General features: G+C 37.5%; 1 protein-coding gene across 3 annotated transcripts in view; it reads left to right on the top strand.

Annotated features, from left to right (window-relative positions):
- The window catches only part of BORA (BORA aurora kinase A activator), a 29558-nt gene that overhangs the window by 390 nt on the left and 4007 nt on the right, over positions 1–25161 (top strand). The window contains exons 1-10 of one of the 3 annotated variants that reach the window (XM_032591916.1): positions 5–309; positions 1232–1399; positions 3620–3726; positions 6663–6708; positions 9638–9719; positions 14162–14227; positions 15813–15869; positions 16285–16511; positions 17075–17207; positions 19810–20417. In XM_032591916.1, coding sequence (XP_032447807.1) covers positions 1247–1399; positions 3620–3726; positions 6663–6708; positions 9638–9719; positions 14162–14227; positions 15813–15869; positions 16285–16511; positions 17075–17207; positions 19810–20417 — 1479 coding nt within the window. In that variant the 5' untranslated portion in view covers positions 5–309; positions 1232–1246. Of the gene's footprint in view, positions 1–4; positions 310–1231; positions 1400–3619; positions 3727–6662; positions 6709–9637; positions 9720–14161; positions 14228–15812; positions 15870–16284; positions 16512–17074; positions 17208–19809; positions 20418–25161 lie in introns of those variants that run through there. The other 2 variants (XM_030311951.1, XM_030311957.1) reach the window with 2 other exon arrangements.

The raw sequence follows: 25161 nt of genomic DNA on the forward strand, positions 1-25161 counted from the left end.
CGCCCCTCGCGCTCGTCGCCAGCGTGAGGCTGCGTTGATTTAAATTTGGAGCCTCGTTACTCAGCGCGGAATGTGAAGCGAGGAGTTGCCATTCGAATTTACTACGCGGCCTCGATGCGATTGGTTGGTTCGCGGACAGCGGTACGTCGCGATTGGCTAGCTCCCCACAAGGCCCGTGCCCTGGTTGGCCTAAGACAGCGCGGAAGCGGGGAGTTAAAGAGTCTGTACTTGTCGTGGGAGCTGGCCTGGCCCCTCGGGAGCGCCCTGGAGTCGCCTATTGGGGGGCTTCCTTTTTACACACACTACTAGGTATGTTCTTTGTAGTCCCTGGCCTTTCCTCTTGTCTGGAATTGGAGAGATCACTTTTCCTTTCTCGGAACCCACCTGCCCACTGTCCCCGGGGTGAATGGGAGCAGCGAGGGAATAGGTGAGGAAGAGTTGGGGGGTGGGGGGGGGACGCCAAAGTATGATCGTGTAGCGTTGGGGGTGACACTGGCTTGAGTGTCCACCCTGCCCCTCACCCAACGAAACCAGCTGCTTCAGCCTTCCAAGAAGTGGATTCTTTATCCACGGTCGTATCCCCCGAAGACTGAAAGCAATGCAGTCTCGCCTTCTACCCTGGAAGTCAGCGAAAGGAGGATGTTTGAGGAGAGGCAACCAAAGGCGGTTAATTTCTTAGCCCTCATCAGTCATACTTACTTGATTGGTGCTAATGTGGAGGAAAGGCACCCGTGCACAGGCTTCCTCGTCTCGTATTTGCTTGTTGTAAATAACTGTTGTTTAGTAACTGCAGTTTAATAGGCAATTGCTGGGATATCCGAAGGTTGTTCAAAATGCTTCGAGATGTGAAATAAAGAAACCATAGGTGTAAGTCCTTTAGTTGAAAAGAGTTTTGTGTCTGTTGTTAACATTTAGTTGCCTCAGATCGATCCTGAACACATTCATATTTGGCTGACTGCTATTTATATGCCACTTAACTTCTCTGAGCTTAATTCTTCTGCAAAATGGTATCTCTACTACCATACCTCTCTAGCCTTCAAGGTTATTTTAAGGATCGCTTTAGAAACTATATGTGATGCCTCTTTGTAAACTATATTTTTTTTAAAAACCCAAAAGCGTTAGATTTTGAGGTTTTTTTTTTTTTTGCGAAATATGCTTATTGAATACATTTTAGTTGTCCCAGTGAATGTGGAATTTTATAGTTTTATTGTCCATACTTATTTCTTTTTAGTTTTCTCTCTGTGCTATGGGAGATGTCAAAGACTCAAAAATGCAAATAACACCGGAAACTCCAGGAAGGATCCCAGTTTTGAATCCTTTCGAAAGTCCTGGTGATTATTCTAATCTCCATGAACAAACGCTCTCCAGTCCTTCTGTTTTTAAATCAACGAAATTACCAGTAAGTTATTCTTGACTAGTATTTATAAGTTAGTGCTTACAAACTATTTTAAATGTAAACATCTTTCTTAGCAAGTTAAGGGAGAAATTTATCATGGAGCACATATATCTGGAATGTGCTTTTTTAGTTGTAATGTTCACTATAGTGTGGTTGGGCTAAAAATAAGTTAGCTAGGTGGATTTTTTTGTTTTTGTTTGTTTTTGTTTTTTTGATGTTGTTAGCATTTCTCCTTTTTTTTATTCGGTAGATAATATGTTGGCTTCCTGTAACTAGGTGTAGCTAGATAGTATGATTGCTGATATATTAACTAATACCATATTCCAGGAGAAGCTATGTCCTCTAATTATCTATTCTCATTTATTCAGGAAACCTATTTGAATGCTGCTTTGTATTCGATAAAGTGCTAGACATAGAGAACAAGTCAGGGTCATCAGACACAAACTCTCAAGAAGCTTGTATTCTAATACAGAGATCACCAAACTGTTTCTGTCAAGGGCCAGACAGTAAATATTTTAGGCTTTGCAGGTCATCTTGTTGCTGTTACAACTAGTCACCTATGCCTTGTATCACAAAAGCAACCATAGGCAATATGTAAACAATGAGACCTTGCTGTGTTTCAATAAAGCTTTCTTTATGGATATTTAAATTTCATATAATTTTCACATGTCATGAAATGATAATATCCTTTTAGTTTTTCCAACCATTTTTAGCTTGTGGATTGTAGAAGCCAACCTCTACTCTAAAGGAATAGACATAACTAATCTAGGGACTTCAAAACAATATATGTGCCACGATTAGTGGTTAAACACAAGGGTGATATGGAAGGGAAAATGCTCTCTTGGAGGTTAGGGAAGACTTCATCCCTCTAGGTTATGTTTGCTGTTATTTGCCACCTAACAAGAGCAAGAACACTGGAGTTCTTTTCAACATTTATTTATTTTTGGGACAGAGAGAGACAGAGCATGAACGGGGGAGGGGCAGAGAGAGAGGGAGACACAGAATCGGAAACAGGCTCCAGGCTCTGAGCCATCAGCCCAGAGCCCGACGCGGGGCTCGAACTCCCGGACCGCGAGATCGTGACCTGGCTGAAGTCGGACGCTTAACCGACTGCGCCACCCAGGCGCCCCTGGAGTTCTTTTGAAGTATGATCTCTTAACCTAGTAAATTACCTAGAAAAACTGCCAAGTGTGTGGCTGTTTATATACTACACTTTCATACCAGCTTAAACAAAGACCAAGTGAAGGAAAGTTTTACAGTTATGTAGTTTATATTGAGTCATGAATCTGACCTCGCGATTTTTTATTGAACCTTATTAAATGTTAGCTATCTGTTAATATACAATAGATAATGGATTGGCTGCAACTTAATCCTCAAAGCCACAATGTGTGGCATGTTGACCTTTTAAGCCTGATTTTTGTCAAAAATGCATTCTTTTTTTTTTTTTTTTAATTTTTTTTTTTTCAACGTTTATTTATTTTTTTGGGACAGAGAGAGACAGAGCATGAACGGGGAGGGGCAGAGAGAGAGGGAGACAAAGAATCGGAAACAGGCTCCAGGCTCTGAGCCATCAGCCCAGAGCCTGACGCGGGGCTCGAACTCACGGACCGCGAGATCGTGACCTGGCTGAAGTCGGACGCTTAACCGACTGCGCCACCCAGGCGCCCCTGTCAAAAATGCATTCTGAATTACAGATTAGGTTTTGGATAAGTTTTTGGTTCAGTTGGATAGTTGACTACAGAAAAGCAGCAGTGATTACCATTCATAATTATTTTAAGGATCAACTATTTTATGAACCTTTGTAGGCACTTCTGTAGTTAGTACTTCGTTTAGTTTCACTTCATTCGTAAGTAAAAGTAAAGACCTATGATAACTCTTAAAAAAGATTTTTACTTGGGCATGGTGCATCACTGATGAGTATTAATTGTGAAATTTCTGTACTTCATTATTCTACTGTGACTTTTTTCCATTATTATGTAATTTCAAAAATCACCCAAATGGAAGATTTGGGTATTTTAAAATAGATATGGTCCAGTCAGTTGGTTTTATGATTTGATTATCATTTGCCATTTAATTTACTGGTAAAGCCAAATTTTAAAATATGAGCTTTAAAATACTTTTGTATTATAACCATTCACATTATTTTTGAAGCTGACAGTTGTTAGCATTGTGATGAACTATTTTAGTTTGCTTTTACTTATAGGTTCACTTTCTTTTGTTAAGACTCCAGGGAAATTTAGATGGTCTATTGATCAACTAGCTGTAATAAATCCGGTAGAAATAGACCCAGAAGACATTCATCGTCAAGCTTTATACTTAAGTCATTCTCGGTAAGTTTTCTTTTCTTGTGTCTAAGTGTAATAACGAACTTTCAAAGGGACATCAGAAATTCCAGTGATTGAATATATTTATATGTAAAGATATCAGGGAAGAAAATTTTTGATAGGCATTTATTGTATCTAAATGAAGAGTAAATTCAAAGAACTATATCCAGAAAGATTCTCTTGCTAACAGTTCTAAACCTGAGTAGGAACCTTTTTTTTTTTTTTTTTAAGAGATAATCTTCCTCTGCTACTTACGGGACAACTGTGCTTTCCAGCACTTGGTAGAAGGAAGAACATTTTGAAATTTGTATCATTCTACATGGTTGTGGCTTCTCCCATTAACTTTTGTATTGTTTATTTTTTTGGTGGTAGGGTAAAGCAAAATATTCTTTCATTGCCATCTGTGTTTGGGGAAGCTTAAAATCCCTTTACCAAGTTAAGACACATTGAATGGAAGGGTATCCGTTAGCAACAGAGAGCTTTTCTAGACATTATCCAGCTTTGATACAGGACCCTTAGGGATCTGAATTACATCATGTTGAAGTCAACCTAGTAATCAGAGCAGCCTTAACTTGTTTCTAAGCATAGTGTGCCCCAGACTTGTGTTTTGTGCTGCGTTATGATGTCCAGTGTAGTGAGAACGTGCACTTCTTTGGTACAACAGACCTAGCTTTTTGATTGTGATTTACTGTAAACTCTAATTATAAATAATAGTCTTTGTCAGTAGTTTTGGGGGATTCTTCTTAATGTCAGTTTTATAGTTTGATTTTTTTATTATTTTAATTTTTGAAACAATTGAGTACTGGTAAGACCAGCTTTTATTTTTCAGTCCCAAGGTACATGTGTTGTCAGTCCACAATAATGGACAATTGTTTACCTCTTAACTTCAGAATTCAGTCACACAAAAATGCACACCTGATAAGATGTTTTTGCAAATACTCGTCTGGATGTTTCTGCCCCTTCCTCTCTTGGCTCAGGAACTTGATAACCATTCACTCATAATTCATGTCCATCCAAAGTGTAGTAGAAAGGGAAAAGAATGGGGACAGCATTAAAGAATTTTTGATTAAATGTAAATAACAGTTTTGAAGAGAAGGTGAAAAAAAAAGAATACCTAAAAGCAAATGAGTTACAAATTAGGCTGATTTTTTTTGTTTGACGCAAAGTATATGCTTTATTATTTGCCTCTTGGTATACTCAACCATGGATAGCTATTATCTATCAGTTATGAAGTCTTTATTTGGCACGTTGAGAAATACTGAAGTAGGATAGGCTATTATTCCCATCTAGAGAGTCAACAATACAATTAACCAAAGGTGTGACACAACATTTCTATATTTATTAATAAATGATGTATTGTTTAGGTAGGTTTATGGAAAGAATCTTGGTATATTTCAGTAGATAGATTTGTAATACAAAAGAGGGGAAAAGAGTGGTAAAGACCCTAATTTTAATTACTATTGTAATTCAATGTATGGTTATTGCTTCTACCAAGGATAATGAGTACATTCTCAACAAAATGTATTGATTCATTCTTAGAAACAGTGGCTTCCAGTGTCTCTTCCTGTGTAATATGAGTTCCCAATTTCAGTGCTTCCCACCCTTTTGATACCGCTACACATAAAAAATGTTAACTGTAAGACAGACGAGTGCAAACAAATAAGTCTGGCCATATGGGAGGTTAATAATCCCGAAAAGGCCCTCCCTGACTCAGGACTCATTGAAGGCATACCAGTAACCTATATGCATCATGCCAGTGTTCTGTGATGTAATGGTCAGGATACTCTGTCCTGTATGACTTCTTAGAACCTCCGGTGATCAGGTTCTACAATATTTGCCTAAACCGATATTCACTGCTTCTAGCAGTCACATGACTATTTCAGGTTCTTAAAGTCCCTCTGATGAAGCAGCAAAATGTTTCTGAATGAGGTAATACTAAATCAGAGCTAAATACTCTAAATACTAAATACTACATGCTGTTATTATTATGCACTGTCATTTTGACCTGGTTGTGTTCATGATAAGGTAAAGAAAACTGATTTATTTGCCCCCCAGATAGCTGTTGTTCAAGCTGAGTTGTGTGGATTATCATTGTAATCTAATTTCTCATAATTCCCTTACTTAAAAAATTCATTTGATTTTAGTTTCTGAAACATACATTCTTATATAATTTTTGTTAAACCACAAAAAAAAAATATACATGAAAATTTTTGAGAGAAAATAAATTGTTGTAAAAAGAAGAAGTGTTTATTGACAGAAAGCAAATGTTCTCTCCTGGAACAGATGTAAGAAGTCCTACAAGGCTAACTGCTCTGTTCTTAGCAGGTCTGTGCCCGGTACTTGAGACCTGACATGTTACTTAGCTGATAAATTTGTGTTGCTATATTGCATATTGTATCAAAGTGAAAAAAATTCATTTGGACAGAATTTTACATTGTCAGTATTTTATTTCATAAGTAAAATTTTTGCCTCTTTATTCAGAACTGTAAGGATAATCGTTTCTTCTATTTCAGAGTAAGAGTTCATTCTAAAATTATAGCTATGATAAACTTGCAGTAATTGAAGAAAAAGAATTGGGACAATTTTTAGATTTCTGTAGAATGAAATACTTCTTAATTTGTGATGGTTAAAGGATGAGGTTTATTCAGATTACTTTATGTTGTAACTAGTAATTTAAAAATTATATCACTGTAAGCCTTTTTAAAGAAAATACTCTTCCATTCACACTGAATGGAAAAGAGGGAGGTAAGCCTAACAGCCAGTGCCAAATATCCAAATACTGTCATTTACTAATGTGATAAGATACCAGTTTTTCTTTAAGATGAGCTTAACATTTGCCAGTTTTCAACAGAAGGAAAGTATTTCTTTGAAAGCTTATTATTTCAAATGTTCAATCAGCTGAAGTAATGGCATGGTTATTTTTCTCCTTTATCTCTGTATAGAATAGATAAAGATGTGGAAGACAAAAGACAAAAAGCCATTGAAGAGGTAACTTAAAACTGTTACTGATCATTAAGCCAGTTAAGCGTCAATTCTGCATGCATGTCCCCTCTTTTAGGATGACTTCCTTCAATCATTTGCCATTCCAGATCCCCACCAGCCTGGCCTGTCCCCAGCTTTGTCAAGCTCCCTTCTGTGCACCCATAAGACGATGTTGTTCATCCATTCCCCTGCCTCTCCTAGAGCGCTTACAATATTGTAATGATTGGTTTAATACTTCTCTCCCCTAGACTAAGGGATTTTTTTGGCCAATATTGTACTTCGTTTGTCTTTTCATTCTCCGGGCCTAGCACAGTTTGTCTTCCTTGTGCCTTCAGAATACTGATGAGCACAAGCTTTGGTTTCAAGTTGGAGTTTATGTAGAGGAAGTTGAATATTTTCAGACCTGAAAATCTAGATTGGCATTGGTAATGGTTTTATCTGTTAATTTGAATTTTTAAGACATACAATATATTTCATGAAATAAAATACCTTACTGAAAAACAGAAAAAAGTGTATTCCAAATGTAGGGTCTGTGGGGTTTTTTTAATAAAAATAATAAACTAAGTTTTTCACTTGCTCCTTTGTTTGATGAATTTCTCTTAGAGCGTAAATAAGGATTAGCAATCTAGTTATTTCCCTTTATGTCATGGCAACATTTATTTTTCCTTTTTCCCTTGCTAGCCCCCTCTGCTTCCCTCTATTCATTAGCTGTATTTGGCCCTTCTGCACCCCAAAGACTTCAGCTGTGGAGTGTTTCGAGATCCAGTGATGTTCTCCCCCTCCTGCACTTACTTTTCTAGTGTCGATATTTTCCCTTTGTGTTTCAGATACAGCCTATTTCTTCAAAAACCATTTCACATACTGTACTGCTCTCAAACATTATTTACTTCTTTATCCAGAAACTTCAGAATTTGCCTTCTGATCGAATCACTTGATTCCACCACAGTTAGATATTCTCAGACTGGTTCCCATTTCCCAACATTTTAGGAAGTATGCTTTCCCTTTTGAATCCTCAACTTTAAAGGGAAATTCAGTAGAAAATACAAGAAAATGAAGTCAGACTGAAGATTAGGGTCAGTGTATCTGAAACAAATATATCAGAAACAAATTAAATATTTTTAAATGTATAAGTATTTGAAAGAATAAATACATGTAGGTAGTAAAAACAAAACAAATTTAGACTTCAAAGAAAAATTATAAAATGAAAACGAAGAGCTTCTTGTTTCCCATCTTACTTCCTGAAAATAACTCTGTGATATTTATACTTTCAGATTAATTTTATATATATAATAGCCAATGGCCTTTAACAGTTTTGCATAAATAGGATCATCATTCTCGTATTGTTTTACATCTTGCTTTTTTGGCTTAATAATGTTAGTTTTTTTTATTACTATTTTTTATTTTTTATTTTTATTATTATTAGCACATTTGATTTTAATAATAGTGTCGTATTCCTTTGTATGAATGTGTCGTATCCTAAGTCAGCCCCTATTGATAGATGTTTAGGTTGTGTTTGGTGTTCTATCACAAATAATGGTTCAGTGAACCCACTTGTACACATCTTTGTGTAATTGAAACATACTTGCTAAGTCAGAGGCTTTGTTTGTAATTTCAGTTTTGATAAATTTTGCTATACTGCCCTCCCAAAAGGTGGTAACAGTTTTTACTCCAGGCCGCATTATGGTACTTTCTGTTTTCTCATTATCTGCAATACTGATTATTTTCGAACCCTTAATTTGTGTTATTCTTAACACTTTAAAAATTTCATCTTGTTAATTTGGATTTGTATGTCTTTCATTTTGAGTCAACTAAATACATTGCTTCATTAGTCTATGGGTCCTTTATTTTTTTTTTCTGGGAATTGTACATATCATAATCTCTGCCACCTTCCCCTCTTCTTTCATATCTTTCCTCATGTCAAGGAAATTAGTTCTTTATCGTATGTATGGCAAAATATAAAGAAAATGTTTTGGGGGTGAGTCCCACGTTGGGTGTAGAGATTACTTTAAAAAAATTACATCTGTAAAAAAAAAAATACAGGAAAGAAAATGTTTTAAATTCCCTCTAAAACAGAGATGGAAGGGGAAAATCTTGTAGTAGGCTTTATTTTATATCTGGGATGAAAAAAGGAAAGATATGTATCCAAATGCTTTATCTCCATTTGAGTATACTGGCCAGTGGCGTACCAGTTAATGTTTAACAACTGGCCCTTTGGTTGTGGTAAGAGTATGAGTTTTACAGACTCCTGCTGTCTGTAGTGTAAATACTCCAACCATGGCCGGTTTTGAGACGTGACATCACTGAATGATAAAACAAGGGCAGTGGTGCACCAGTATATGTGAGCGTTATACCATACTGATGCAAAAGACATAATCTCAAGAGCATGGGTCCTCATAAGTGTAAAATAATTAACAGGTAATGAGTTGGGGCATATATTACCTTTATTTTTGATATAATTTATTTAATTGTAACTTTACAAGTTTTTAACATTAGCTTTAACAACTGATGCACAAATTTCCTGAAAACTTACTAGATTTTGAGAGCCAGTGTAAGCCAGTTCCAGCACACCATTCATACTAGCTTACCTGTATACATCTATCTACATTTATTTCTTTCCTCTTCATCCTCCCTTTTGTCATCCCCACCTTCTCCCACCCAAGTTGGGAGGAATTAAAAATATTTTCTGCCCTTCGATTAATATCGAGTAGTTGAAATATTTAAGTGGTTGAAATATTAACATTTCTCTTTCTATATATACTGTAAATTTCTTCTATTTCACCTTTGGTCATTTGTGCTTTTAAGTATTAAAATTTTTAAATGTAACTGTAAAGTCTGTGTAACATGTTTGGTGATTATTTGATTATTTGAAAATAACAGATACTTGTTATATTTTGGGAGGAATTCACGCCTAATTGTATGACTTTAATTTTTCTAGTTTTTCACAAAAGATGTCATTGTACCCTCTCCTTGGACTGATCATGAAGGGAAACAGCTTTCAGAGTATCATTCCAGTAAATGTGAGTTGTACTAAAAATCATATGAATAGGTAAAAATCATAGAATCATAAAACTCAGTGAATATAAAGCAATATATAGTAAAGTGTCCACTTGTCTGCTTTGGTAAGGGGCTTGATACACATTAGATTTCTGGATACCAGAAGATTTAACCTTGTAAGGATCAAGCTTCCAAGTAAGGAATGAGCAAGTCACGAGAATAAAAGGCACAGCATAGAGAATACAGTCAGGAATACTGTATTGGTATTGTATGGTGACAGATGGTAGCTCTGCTTCTGAACACAGCACAACAGAGTTGTATAGAGTTGTCAAATGCACAGAGCCCTCTTTCCCTGCCCCTCCCCTGCTCATGCTTGCACACGCTCAGTCTTTTCTCTCTTTCTCAAATAAATAAACTTAATAAAAAAAAAAACTGTTTAAAGGTTACAGTTTAAAACATGATTAAAATGTACTGAGTTCTTATTTGGGGCCATTTTATTCTGATTTAACTTTTTCTTCATGACCTTTGTGAATATCAGTTATGGTAGTTGTAGAGGATTCATTGATGCAGAAATAGTTGGTATTGAATGAAGAACTGAGTCGTTAATGATTTCTGCCCAATTTTCCAGGTTAATTTCTAAAACGAGATTCTTAAATTGCTTTGCTTTTTGCTAATTTACTGATTTCTTATAAAGGTAGAGGAGGTATGGACACCTGGCCTCTAGGGCAAAAGAATATAGCTGATTATCTGCAATATTGGTAAGGAAATTGAAGGACAAGCCAGGAATCTTTCAAATATTTTTCCACCCCCAGGAAATGGTTGTATTTGCTCTCAATGTCCTTTGAGTTGTGAGCAATGTTAGAGTATTATACATATAGGCTCATTTTCAGTGAAGTTGCCCACTCTTTTATGTAGCATGCATTAATTATGCTCTCAGTATAAGAGAGACTGTTCCTTTCTTTAGCAAAAATGCAACAATAATAGGTAAAATGGCTTGAGCACTCTCCATGTGCCCTACAGTGCTAAGTACTCTCAGTAATTCCCTACAGCAGCTCACCTGCGGTAGGTACTATTATTGGCCTCATTTGATGAGAAAACCTCGTTTTAGAAAGGTGAAAGCACTTGTTCAGGATTACAGAGATGATAGAAGTGGTAGAACCTGGATTCCAAACTAGGCGTTCTCAGTTGGATTCTGTATTCTCAGCCATTATAACCCAAAGGTCGCGTGCAGTAGTAGATGGAGACCTGGGCTGGGAGACCTCCTGCTACTTTAAATCTGTAGGGCTGATCTGGATCAAATTATTCAATCTCTTTAGACCTCAGCTCTTTACTTGTGAAACAAAGGAATTGAACGACATAGTTGTCTGTTAATGTCCCTCCCAGCCCTAAAATTTCTATCCAAGGTGACATTTTCATAGACACTACTTTTATTTTGGGTTTTTGAACAGATGAATCAGCCTTCCTATGTGGTCTCTATACTGTGTTCAGAGGCAAGAATGGTTTTGTTTATTCACATTGGCTTATACTGTTAACTTTTACTATTACTAATACTTATGCAGCAAGGCACTTCAATGAATATAATCATGTGTTTTTATTTATGGTCTTCAGTGAGATTTTCTTTAGATTGTACACACAGGCTGAGAATCTCTAGGGTATGTGTTTCCCTGTTTTGACTAGGCAGTGCCCCCCTGCTCTCCAGAATGACTGCACAGTCTACACAACCAGTAACAGTGCCTAGGATTCCTGTGTCCCCGCAGCCCTGCCAACATTTGGCATTATCCATCTTTCACATGCTTGCCTTTCCTATGGGTTGTTTGACATTCTAAGTGATTGTTGAAATTTTCATTTCTTCATATACTAATGATCTTTGAAATTTTCTTTCTTGTAAAGTACCTGTTAATAATTTATTGGTCATATTTTTAGGATTTGCTGTCTTTTTTGTCTTGTTAATGTCTAAGACACCTTGTATAACATAGTTATATTGGTTCTAAACATTTGAAATACCATCTCTCATTCCACCATATATACACCATTTTTGTTCTTCATGTCTTTGGTTGCATAGAAATTCTTATTCTGATGTAATCAAAACCATCAAATTTTTTTCTCCTTTTATTGTGTTCTTAAGCTTATTTAAAAAGTCCTTCTAAAGACATTTGCAAATGACATATCGGACAAAGGGCTAGTATCCAAAATCTATAAAGAGCTCACCAAACTCCACACCCGAAAAACAAATAACCCAGTGAAGAAATGGGCAGAAAACATGAATAGACACTTCTTTAAAGAAGACATCCAGATGGCCAACAGGCACATGAAAAGATGCTCAATGTCGCTCCTCATCAGGGAAATACAAACCAAAACCACACTCAGATATCACCTCACGCCAGTCAGAGTGGCCAAAATGAACATCAGGAGACTATAGATGCTGGTGAGAATGTGGAGAAACGGGAACCCTTTTGCACTGTTGCTGGGAGTGCAAACTGGTACAGCCACTCTGGAAAACAGTGTGGAGGTTCCTCAAAAAATTAAAAATAGACCTACCCTATGACCCAGCAGTAGCACTGCTAGGAATTTACCCAAGGGATACAGGAGTACTGATGCATAGGGGCACTTGTACTCCAATGCTTATAGCAATACTCTCAACAGTAGCCAAATTATGGAAAGAGCCTAAATGTCCATCAACTGTTGAATGGATAAAGAAATTGTGGCTTATATACACAATGGAGTACTACGTGGCAATGAGAAAGAATGAAATATGGCCCTTTGTAGCAATGTGGATGGAACTGGAGAGTGTGATGCTAAGTGAAATAAACCATACAGAGAAAGACAGATACCATATGTTTTCACTCTTATGTGGATCCTGAGAAACTTAACAGAAACCCATGGGAGGAGGGGAAGGAAAAAAAAAAAAAAGAGGTTAGAGTGGGAGGGAGCCAAAACATAAGAGACTCTTAAAAACTGAGAACAGACTGAGGGTTGATGGGGGGTGGGAGGGAGGGGAGGGTGGGTGATGGGTATAGAAGAGGGCACCTTTTGGGATGAGCACTAGGTGTTGTATGGAAACCAATTTGACAATAAATTTCATATATTGAAAAAAAAAAAGTCCTTCTGGGGAAAACAAAGAAACACTTGCAAAAGATTTGAAAAGCGTAATAGTGCTGCAGTAGGTGTCTTTCTAATCTAAGGTCAGAGGAGGAATGCTGTTGGAAGATAATTTAAGCTGAGACTTAATTAGCCGGACTCAGCAAATGAGGGAGGAAAGTCATAATAGTATGAGAAATACCTAAATGTGAGAGAGAAGCTGTTTGTTTATTTATCTTAAAAAAATTTTTTTAATGTTTATTTTTGAGAGGGAGAGGGAGGCGCAGAGAGCAAGGGAGACACAGAATCTGGAAGCAGTCTTCAGGCTCTGAACTGTCAGCATAGAGCCCAACGTGGGGCTCAAACTCAAGAACCTGAGCTGAAGTCGGACACTTAATTGACTGAGCCACCCAGGCACCCCAGCCACCTGTTTTTTTAAGATGTTCAAATAACTAGTGTTTAGTTGGAGGACGACTCTGCTAGAGACAGAGACAAGGTTTTGAAGGGCTTCCTACGGTGCTAAGGTGTTTGGACTGCAGACTGAAGGACATAAGAGTTTTCGGCAGCATAGTGCCTTGATTATATTTGTTATAGAAGGTCACACTGCTTACAGCAAAGAAAGCATTTGAATGTAGAATTTTCTTTTTTATTTATTCTGATAGCATTTAATAGGAGGCTTTAATTCACTTGCCCGGCCACCCACTTACTCATTCACCCATTTATTTATTTAGGTTTGTTAAGTTACTATATTTTGTAATGTTGTTTTAAGCTTTCTGGAGTTTTTTTTTCTTCTTCTCCGTGCCTTTTCCTCCCTTTTATTTTGTTTATATTAGTCATTTTTTTCATTGTGTGTTTGTTTTATTTGATTATTTTCAAGTTACAAAACTTAGTAGTCATTAATTTTCAGTTAAAAAAATTATTTTCACTTACTTTTGACTCCTGTTATGAAAAAAAAAAAAAAACTGAGCATGGTTTTATCAAATTTTAGGTTTTGTCAAAATGATCTGGCATTTTAATTCAGACAATTTATCTAACCCATATTGCAAAAACATTAAGCAACAGAGGACTTGAGGACTTTGAGGTATGCTAACGTGCATCCTCAATCTTTTAAGGTTAACATAATGGAGAGTAACCGTACTTTCCTTAAAAATTGTTACTTGGTGCCTCCTTATTTGCTGTGGCAATCCTTTAAGTTTTATCTTTGTGCTCCCTCAAAGGTAAAAAACTAACAGAAACATGCCAAATTATTATATATGCAGACATTTATTTTTTAAATGTCGTAAAGTAAAAGTTTTCACTCTGTTCATTTTTTTTACTCTGGAAAAAGTAATCCTAAAGTAAATGAAGAATATAAAATATAAGATTTGACACTTAAAATGTTTTACAGGTATTAACATAACTAGTGAATCTCCAGTTGGAAGAAAGCTTACCATCCATGCTGAGAAAAGCAATGGTAAGTATAAATATAATCTAAAATGAAGAATGTTCCACATTAAACTACATTTGATTTTAAATTCAGTTTGTGTGATAACATTTTACTCTGGAATTGAAATTAATTATGAATGAACTATAGGAAAGCTCATTTTAAAAAATAATCAGAATAGATATATCCTGCCAGTTTTAGAAATAGCAGTAGTGTGTGTGTGTGGTTTTTTTTTTTTAACATTTTTATTTATTTTTGAGAGACAGAGCATGAGGGGGGGGAGGGGCAGAGAGAGAGGGAGACACAGAATCCAAAGCAGGCTCCAGGCTCCGAGCTGTCAGCACAGAGCCCAACACGGGGCTCGAACTTGCGAATTGAGAGATCATGACCTGAGCCGAAGTTGGATGCTTAACCAACTGAGCCACCCAGGCACCTCAGTGTGTTGTTTTCTTGTTCAAAGCATGTGAGTTGTTTTCTGGTTTGGGACAGCATTTAAAAAAAAAAAAAAAAAAAAAATGTAGGGGCGCCTGGGTGGCGCAGTCGGTTAAGCGTCCGACTTCAGCCAGGTCACGATCTCGCGGTCCGGGAGTTCGAGCCCCGCGTCAGGCTCTGGGCTGATGGCTCAGAGCCTGGAGCCTGTTTCCGATTCTTTGTCTCCCTCTCTCTCTGCCCCTCCCCCATTCATGCTCTGTCTCTCTCTGTCCCAAAAATAAATAAACGTTGAAAAAAAAAAAAAATTAAAAAAAAAAAAATGTGTGCGGATATTAGGAAATCTACCCCCAAATACAGGTGACCCTTGAACAACTTGGGGGCTTGGGGTACCAGTGCCCCATGTAGTCAAAAACCCATATATAACTTTTGACTCCCCCCCAAATTTAACTACTAATAGCCTACTGTTGACTGGATGCCTTATTAATAACATAGTTGATTAACACATATTTTGTATGTTATATGTATTATGTAGTGTAGTCTTACAATAAAGTAAGTTAGAAGAAAATGTTAAGATCCTAAGGAAGAGAAAATACATTTATAGTACTGTACTGTATTTATTGAAAAATGTGCACATTTAAGTGAACCCATGCAGTTGAAATCCATGTTATTGAAGAGTCAGGTGTATAGGCTGGCTTCTTTTTTTTTTAAGTTTATTTATTTTGAGAGAGAGAGAGAGAGAGAGAGAGAGAGAGAGAGAAGGGTGCTTACAAGCATGGGAAGGGCAGAGAGAGAGGGAAAGAGAATCCCAGGCAGGCTCTGCACTGTCAGTGCAGGTCTTGATCTTATGAATTGTGAGATCATGACCTGAGATGAAATCAAGAGCCAGACATTGAATCGACTGAGCCACTCAGGTGCCTTAGGCTGGCTTCTTTTTTGAATCCAGCACCAACAGTACAACCAGGAATTAACTCTTGGCGTTATCAGGTTTATATCAGTGCTGGAAAGTGGGGGAAACTGCTTAAAGAAAGTTGGCATGTTAGTTAATAGAATACATAAATGAAATCATTCAGTTTGGCTGAAACAGCATGGGGAGATGGTTGATTGGGAAGCACATGCTAAATTGCGTGTAATATGATTGCATTGATTTATCTATGTTTGTATTTATTTATCTGCTTGCTTCCAGCTGCTTGTCAGACATTGCTGTCTCTTCCTGTGGATTTTAATTTAGAAAATGTATTAGGTAAGTATTGTATTTGTTTAAACCTTTAATAACTTAAGTAGAAGGTTTTATTTTGATGGCTTTTCGTAAATGGAAATAGGTGGCAATGTCTCTAAAGAAGTGGGGAAACCATCCTGAACTTTCTCCTTTTAGCATGGCCTTAATTAGCCTTTTTGTGATAATGAATTTTACTGTAGACATAAACTATTCATGGGCACATCTTATTGGTATTACCTATACTAATCATGAAGTACTCAAAAAAGAATAATTTCAGATTGCCAACGTCACATATGCAATTAAACCTTGCCCTCTTTTTTGAACAAAATTCAAACATACAGTACATGCTGGTTTCTTAAAAAAAAAATCATATAACTGAAGCATAATTGCTCTTCAAAATGACTAGCTTTGCCTTTTATTCTGTTAACATTAAATATAGGTGACTATTTTAGAGCTGATGAATTTTCAGATCAGTCTCCTGGAAACCTCAGTTCTTCATCCCTCAGAAGAAAGCTATTTTTAGATGGCAATGGAAGTATTTCTGACTCCTTACCTCCAGCTTCTCCCAGAAGTCCTCGCAGTGGTGCTCAAGCCTCACTTGAGGTTTTTTATTCGATAGATTTATCTCCTGTACGGTGTAGGAGCCCTGTGCAGACCCCAAGTTCGGTAAGAAGTGCACTAAAAGTGGTGGTTAGTTTGCTATGAGATGGACCTCGATGCTCATTTTACATTCCAGGAATGGTTGTTGTGGATTTTATATTTCATGAGGATTAGGCTAGTTCACATTTTGTCGTTAGGAGTGTTTTTGGTCAGATTCTGTTTCTGATCTAGAGGTATATGGGATGACCAGATTTGTCACGAGTCTCTAGAAATTTCAGTGTAAGTTGTTTACTGAACTATGTAAGATTCTCAGTATCCCACAACTGGATTGCCATTAATGGAGTAATTTAATTTAGAGTTGTTCATAAACAGCTGCTAGGATGAAATAGAATGGTTTGTTTAAACACTGCATTTATATTTTATTTTGATTAACAAACTCTATTTCAAAATTTTTGTAACAGTCTTCTTAATTGTCCTTGCTATAAGATGCCTTGCCTTTTGGTGGATGACCAAACTTTATATCACCTACTTTATAAGTGTGTTTTGAAGATGAAGATAAATAACATATGGTGTATATAACAAATTAAGAAAGAGAACCATGTGATTTTATTTATTTATTTTTATCACAGGGGCAGTTTTCTTCCAGCCCTATTCAGGGGAGCACAAAAAAATACAGTTTGGGAAGTATAACCAGCCCTTCACCTATTTCTTCACCCACTTTCTCGCCAATTGCACTTCAAATAGGAAAGACTCCGCTCTCGGGTATGTCTCAGAATAAAATACCTATTTGAAATTTCATGTTACTATTATTTGTTATTAAAGAGGTTCTTTTTTAGCTTGTTCGAACTATAGAGCTCTAACTAGGTGAGCTCCACTCACCTTCTGAAATTTAGAAACTGGCTTTTTTTTAAAGGAACAATTTACCTTCAAAAACTGGATTCTCAGCAAAGTTCTGTGCTACTATTAAACACAGGTAATCTGAATAGCAGTATTACATCAAGCATTCTTATAAAGGGAATCAAAGAAAGATGGCAATTTTAGAGTTCAGTTGGTTTCTGTATGCCTTCTGACCTGTAGGGTCAGGCTTTGGTAATCAGATATTCATATTTTGTAAAGATACATTTGAGTAAGGTTTTAAGGTATAGTGTGTGGAGATTTATATATTTCTCTTTACACTATGTCAGTATCTCTGAAAAAAATTACAGCTTCTTTTGAAAAAATTATTCACAATCAAAAGCTATTCATAATAAATAAAATTGGAAACCTAAAAACTACTTTTGTTAGTCTTTATGTATGTATGTGTACTTTTTTTTTTTTTTTAATTTTTTTTTTTTTTCAACGTTTATTTATTTTTGGGACAGAGAGAAACAGAGCATGAACGGGGGAGGGGCAGAGAGAGAGGGAGACACAGAATCGGAAACAGGCTCCAGGCTCTGAGCCATCAGCCCAGAGCCTGACGCAGGGCTCGAACTCACGGACCGCGAGATCGTGACCTGGCTGAAGTCGGACGCTTAACCGACTGCGCCACCCAGGCGCCCCTGTATGTGTACTTTTATATAAATACTTACACATGTACTTTTGTGTGGAGATAGATATACACGGACCACAGTTCTGTATTCTGCTTTTTTAGCAAAGTATGGTATCATGAATATTTTCATAGGTCATTGAAATCATTTATTTTTATTTTTATTTGTATTTTATTTATTATTGAAACAAAGATTTTGAATCACTATATAATATCCCATATCATGAATGCATCATTTGTTTTCAGCCATCGATAACTTTTAAAATGTTTCTAATTTTTCTTTATCAAAAACCTGATTGTTTTTGTATTTACATTGTACTGTACATATTTATATTTTTAGGTTAAATTCTCAGAAGTAGAATTATTTGATCAAAAGGGGTGAATGTTTTTAAGGCTCTGGATGAATTTTATCAAATTTTCTACATAAAAGTTTGTATCAGTTGAAATTTTTATCAACAGTATGTAAGAAAGTCAGTTTCTCCCGTCTAGAAACACTGGTATTACCATTCTTTGTGAGGTTTCTTAGTTTGGTATATTACAAAAATGCCACTTACTGATTTTTGTATCTTTGATTATGATGATATTGAACTCTTTCTGAATATTTATTGGCCATTTATTTGGGGGGAGGGATTCTTAGTATTTTACTGTTTTTGTTGAATAAATGCTTTCTTATTGCTTTAACTTCAATATTTTTTATTGTTTGTGTGGCTGAACACTTCGTATGTTTATTTACCATTGGGAGGATTGGTTATGGGATCTTGCCTATTTTTTTTTTTTTTTGAATGTTTGTTTATTTTTGAGAGAGAGAGAGAAAGAGAGCGAGCAGGGAAGGGGCAAAAGTAAAGGAGACACAGAATCCGAAGCAGGCGCCAGGCTCCGAGCTGTCAGCACAGAGCCCAACATGGGGCTCGAACCCACGAACTGTGAGATCATGACCTGAGCCATAGTCGGACACTCAACCAAGTCACCCTGGCACCCCTTGCCTATTTATTTTTTTTAATTTTTGTTTTCATTAAGCCAATGAAGTTATAAGAAGTATTACATTGTAAAGCATTTTTATCATTTTGATTATCATTGTTAAGGTCTTTGACTCATTTTGTTTTGTTTTAAATATTTATTTATTTTTGAGAGAGAGAGGCAGGCGCAAGTGGGGAAGGGCCAGAGCAGAGGCAGGGCTGGGGGTGGGGTAGGCAGAAGATCCGAAGGAGGCTCTGCGCTGACCGCGAGCTCAATGCGGGGCTCGAACTCACAAGCCTTGAGATCACGACCTGAGCCGAAGTCAGACACTCGACCGACTGAACCACCCAGGCGCTCCATTTTAAATTCTTTGTTATTGCAAACACTATTCTACAGTTTTTTGCTTGCCTTTTAACAAATTGCTTGTAGTATTTCACAAGGTTTTTACATACTTCATTTACCAGGTACAGCTATTAACTTGTAGCTGTCAGCTGATTTATCCAGTATTTTCTTTGTATATGAATAGTATTGTTACTATAATAATATTGTATGTGAATATGTAAGTGAGTAATATACAATGTTAATATAATATATAATATATTATAGTAGCAATATGTTTATGAAGAAATAATTCTCAGGAAGTAAATTATTTTGATAATTGAAAGGAAGTACCAGAGGAATTCTTTTTGAAGAGTCTTACCCTACTTAAAGAGACACATTCATTTGCACTGTTGTTTTTAACACCTAAATTTCACTTAAGTAAATAGTACAGTGTTACAGAAATTCAATTTTTCTGGCATTAAAACACGATAATTACCATTCAGTAATGTCTTTTCCATTTGTATGTTTTTGTGATGTAATTTTTCCTTTCCAATCTTTTAGAACAAAGGAAGTTTACTTTTCATTCTCCTGATAATTCGTCTGGAACAACAAATTCTAACGGAATTACTAATCCATGCATCAGAAGTCCTTATATAGATGGTTGCTCACCAATTAAGAATTGGTCTCCTATGAGACTCGAAATGTGTACGGGTGGTACTCAGTATCGGACCTCACTGATTCGGATACCCTTTCCCCTTGAGGCTCACGGTGAAAATGAAGACCAAGTGAATCTTCCTCCCACGGATGCCTCATCACCAGCCATGGACACCGCTGCACACCTGCGGCAGTTGGACAGTGACACTTCTCCACGTGGCACACGTGTAGTAGTGACCGCCATGTCTATCACACAGAATCAGTCCAGTGCTTCTGAGAAAGAATTAGCACTGTTGCAGGATGTTGAAAGTGAGAAGGAGAACAACACTGTGGACATGGTTGATCCTGTAGAGATAGCAGATGAGAACACTTGGATTAAGGAGCCAGTTGATAATGGGAGTTTGCCCATGACTGATTTTGTGAGTGGGATTGCCTTCAGTATTGAAAACTCTCACATATGCATGTCACCTCTTGCAGAAAGCAGCGTCCTTCCTTGTGAAAGCAGTAACATTCAGGTAAGATAATTTAATATTCTGGAGTCCTTTACTTTCTCCTGTACTCTGTTTTTCTCAAAGATTGTACTAAGAAAGAAAATGGGTTAAATGTGAGGACTGTAGCAGGAGCCCCTGGGTGGCTCAGTCGGTGAAGCGTCCCACCTTGGCTCAGGTCATGAGCTCGCAGTCCATGGGTTCGGGCCCTGCATCAGGCTCTGTGCTGACAGTTTGGAGCCTGGAGCCTGTTTCAGATTCTGTGTCTCCCTCTCTCTCTGCCGCTCCCCCACTCGCACTCACTCTCTCTCTCTCTCTCTCTCTCTCTCTCTCTCTCTCTCTCTCTCTCTCCCTGTCTCAGAAAATAAACATAAAAAAAAAAATTTTTAAATGTGGCGACTGTAGCATTATGTAACATTTAAAAAAAATATCCATACACGGTGATACTAAGAGGGTTAGTTGTTTTTTTTAATTTGGACTGATGGTGTGTATTTAGTATTCACGTTAACTGATACTTATTCAGAGTAAGAAAGGATGACAGCAGAAAAGAAATCAAGCTGCTCTGTTTCTACAGAGTGCTAGGGTCAGGCAACCTCTCAGGATTCATCTCCCCCTCTCGTGTGAAGCTAGCGCCAAGGAAATTCAATTCCCGGTAAGGTACTTGTCTTGTAAAATTTCAGTAGTTCTATTTTTCCTTTATATGGTTTGGGAAGAAAAAAACAAGTTAAAGGACTTTTATGTATATGCTTTTTGTACTTTTTAAAAATGATTTATAACCAACATTTTTCACTTAATCACACATTTCCAGTTTGCAGTATCTGACAACAGGAAAGCGTGATTCATTTGACAAGTAAACTTCATAGCCAGCACTTACTTTTTTTTTTTAAGTTTATTTATTTTGAGAGAGAGAGAGAGAGCACAAAGAGAACAGAGAGAACAGGAGAGAGAATCCCAAGCAGGCTACACACGGTGAGTGCAGAGCCTGATGGGAGACTCGAATCCGCGAACCGTGATCTCATGACCTGAGCCGAAATCAAGAGTCAGACGTTTAACCAACTAAGCCACCCAGGCACCCTGCCAGCATTGACTTTCAGAAGGACATTTGTTCCATTAATTGCCATAGTTTTTTGGTTTGTTTTTTTTGAGAAAAAGAGTGCGAGCAGGGGGGTGGGGGGAGGGAGGGGCTGAGGAGAGAGAGAGGGAACCTTAAGCAGGCTCCGTACTCAGCATGCAGCCCAACACAGGGCTTGATCCCACAAACCTGGGATCATGACCTGAGCCAAAATTGAGTCCGATGCTCAACCATCTGAACCACCAGGCACCCCAATTGCCATAGTCTTTGAGCTGAGAACTTTAAAATAGTCAAAAAGATAGTTCTCACCTGCCATTTCATAGTAACAACATTTAACAGTTATGTAGCTTAGTGTATGCCAGGCGTTATTCTGAGTACTCTACGTATGTTAATTTATTGAATCTTCACAACAGCCCTATGAAATAGGTGGACTGTTGTCCCCATTTTACAGAGGAGGAAACTGAGGGTCAGAGAGTTTAAGTAATTTACCTATATCGCTAATAAGTGGTGGTGCAAGATTTGAATCCTGGCAATATGGCTTTAGAGTTCATGTTATTTAATCCAGGTTTGGACGGACTTCTAGTAATAGCTAACACGGACACAGTGCTTCAGTGTGTCAGGCGCTCTCCCAACCACCTTATCTGTAGTCATTCATTTAATTCTCCTACCACCCTATAATGCCCTAGTGCTGTCAGGTTTGGAATGCTAAAGTTTAAAACTCACAGGGGGATCCTAAATGACCCCAAATTAAATATAATCATCTGCTCAGATTTTTATGTCTATAATGGTCTCTCCTGACTTCTAGGATCATTGCTCAGGAAAAATACACTAGAATCACTTTTATATATTTTAGCTTCTAAATTTGGTTCCTATATGAAAAAGCACTTAGAGTCAAACTTAGCCTTCAAGGTATTGTTAACTTCTTTTTCTCTCTCTCTTTTCCTCACTACCTTTTTTTGTTTTTCCAGAGCATTTATAGAAGGATCATAAAATGCTTTCACTGCCATATACTTTGATCATCTAATTCAACTACCCATTGGAAGCCTATATCACTACTAAATTATCATCCACTGTCTGCTTGAGTACCTGCCAGGGGTATACTGGTCCATTTTCGGGCTTCTCTTATCATTACAATCTCTTCCCCACATTGAGATAAAATATGCTTCTGTCTGTGATATCTTATCTACCAGTCAGTTTCAGTTTTACCCTTTGGGCCATATCATAATCTTAACCTTTTGCAGAGCATTTTGTAGTTTAAAAATGTTTTCAGGTGTTCTTGTCTTCCTACTGCAAAGGTAGCTTCTAAACATTTGAAGACAGCCACATTTTCCCAGGGTCTCTTGACTTGCTGGGTGGACGGGTTGGCCTCCGCGTGTGGTGGTGCACAGCTGTCATTCTAGAATCTCCCTTCATCAGACTGGGAATTCTCTTCCCCTTTCCTGTGTTCTGTCTCCTGTTTTCTACATTCCATCCTTCTCTTTCCTGGTTTACCTCACACTTTACTGGAACAAATTTTCTGGTATCTTTGTGAGGAGAAGTACATTTTTTAGATACTGCATGCCTGATCGTGTATTCTTCGTTCTCTCACATGAGAGTTTGGAAATAATTATCCTTCAGACTTTGAAGGCATTGTTTCATTGATTTTCTTGCATGATTGCTGTTGACATATCTGAAGCCATTTTTAAAAATATTTTTAATGTTCATTTATTTTTGACAGAGATGGAACATTAGCGGGGGAGGGGCAGAGAGGGAGTCACAGAATTTGAATCAGGCTCCAGGCTCTGAGCTCTCAGCGCAGAGCCCTCCATGGGGCTCGAACCCACCACCCATGAGGTCATGACCGGGGCCAAAGCCAGATGTTTACCCGACTGAACCACCCACGTGCCCCTGAAACCATTTTAATACTTAATCTTTTGTAAATGGTCTCTTTTTACCCAGCCCTGGACATAAATGGATCTTTTCTTTGTCTACAGTGTGCGGAGATGTCAGTGCTTCTTTGGAGTGGGTACCTTTTCGTCTGTGGTACTGGCACTCAGCAGGTCTTTATGACCTGTAAACTCGTGCCCTTCACTTGGATCTTTTTATCCTAGATTTCTCCTGTCTCACTTTCCTTTCTGGAATTTCCTTTTAATTCTCCAGTTTTTAAAATCTTTTCACTCTATTTTTTATCTCCTTTTCTAATTTTGGGGGAGTTTCTTCATCTTTATGTAGTAATTCTTCTATTATGTTTTTGTTTCTGCACCTTTCATTTCTAAGGTTTTTGGGGGGCCAGGGAGTTGTTTTTTGCTTTTGGTATCTAAATATCTGTAGCATGACTGGCAAGCATCGCGTGGTCTGGCCTTTGCCTTACTCATCGGCTTCATTTTATTTTCCTTCCCTTTGTTTCAGTCACATTAGCTTTCCAGAGTTTTAAATAGCCACGTTCCCTCTTGTCAAAAGAGCCTTTCCACACACTGTGTAGAATTTCTGTCCCTCCCACTTTACTTAGTTAACTCCTATTAGTCTTTTAGTTCACAACTTAATGGTTACATCCTCAAAGGAGTCCTCCCTGATCACTGTAGCCAAGCCAGATCTCATTATATGCTTTCATAATTCCCTGTACGCTTTGCATTCTTGCCAGTCAGACCATCTATCACGCAATCATGTATGTTTGTGTTTATCCCAGAGCTTATGTAATAGCTACTCGTTAAATATTTTGGAATCAAAACAGAATGGATATAGAGGTAAGTTCAACCAGAAGGACTGTATAAAGTTAGAACACTGATCCAGCGTTTTGACCCCTGAGGAAAAGGTTTGATGAAGGAAGCAGAGCCCCCAAAGGAGACTGAGAAGGACCAGGCGACGTTGGGGGGAAGAGGGGGACACGAGGAAAGCACAGTGTCATGGAACATCTTAAGGAAAGAAAGGTTAGTACTACGAAAGTAAGAGCAAGGGATATAGAGCTTGAAAAGTAGCTGTTGAATTAATAACAAGTAATTTGGTGAGTGAGCAGCCTCAAGGTGGGGAGGTGAAAAGTGAATGGAAGGAAGGTAAAGGAGGTGAAGGAATGATACACTATGTGTAGATAACTCTTTGAAGAACATTAGTTGTGAGGGGGAGGGTTGCCATAGCTAGAGAAGAACATTAATGTCCAAGATTGTTTTGTAGTTTCTTTTTTAACTTTGTTTTTCACTTTAGATGGGGGAACTAGCATATTTAACTGGAGAGGGAGAAGAGTAAAAAGAACAAAGAAAACCAGAAATTGGGCATGATAATTGTTAATAATAGGTATCAATTATGTATCCTCTTGAAGTATGAGAGACCAGGGCGAGTATCTCACGGTTAGAATCTAATTCTCATGATACCTTCCAGCAGATGTGATAAATATAATCTGTAAAAAAGTGATGAATTTTATATATGAAGGAACCAAGGCGTGCAAGATGGGATAGACTGTAGAGCTCTGGTGGGGGATTAGCACAAGTGACCCTTCCGCTTTCGTAGGGGGCGGGGGGCTGGGGTGGACGTGGGTGCACATATTTGTAGCTGGGGCTAGCATGGCTTTAAGGGCCTTGGGCTTGGGAAAGCAAAATGGCAGATTTCAGCTGATTTACTAGCTCAGTTAGTTTTCTCAGTTTCAGGAAGTGAGAGCTTCTGTGACCTTGTTCCCTCTTATTGACAACAGCAAGAATAGGAGGATTGTAGGCTAATAGTTTGGTCATT

This window comes from Lynx canadensis, chromosome A1, assembly GCF_007474595.2.
Source record: "Lynx canadensis isolate LIC74 chromosome A1, mLynCan4.pri.v2, whole genome shotgun sequence".
NCBI classification, from domain to species: domain Eukaryota; kingdom Metazoa; phylum Chordata; class Mammalia; order Carnivora; family Felidae; genus Lynx; species Lynx canadensis.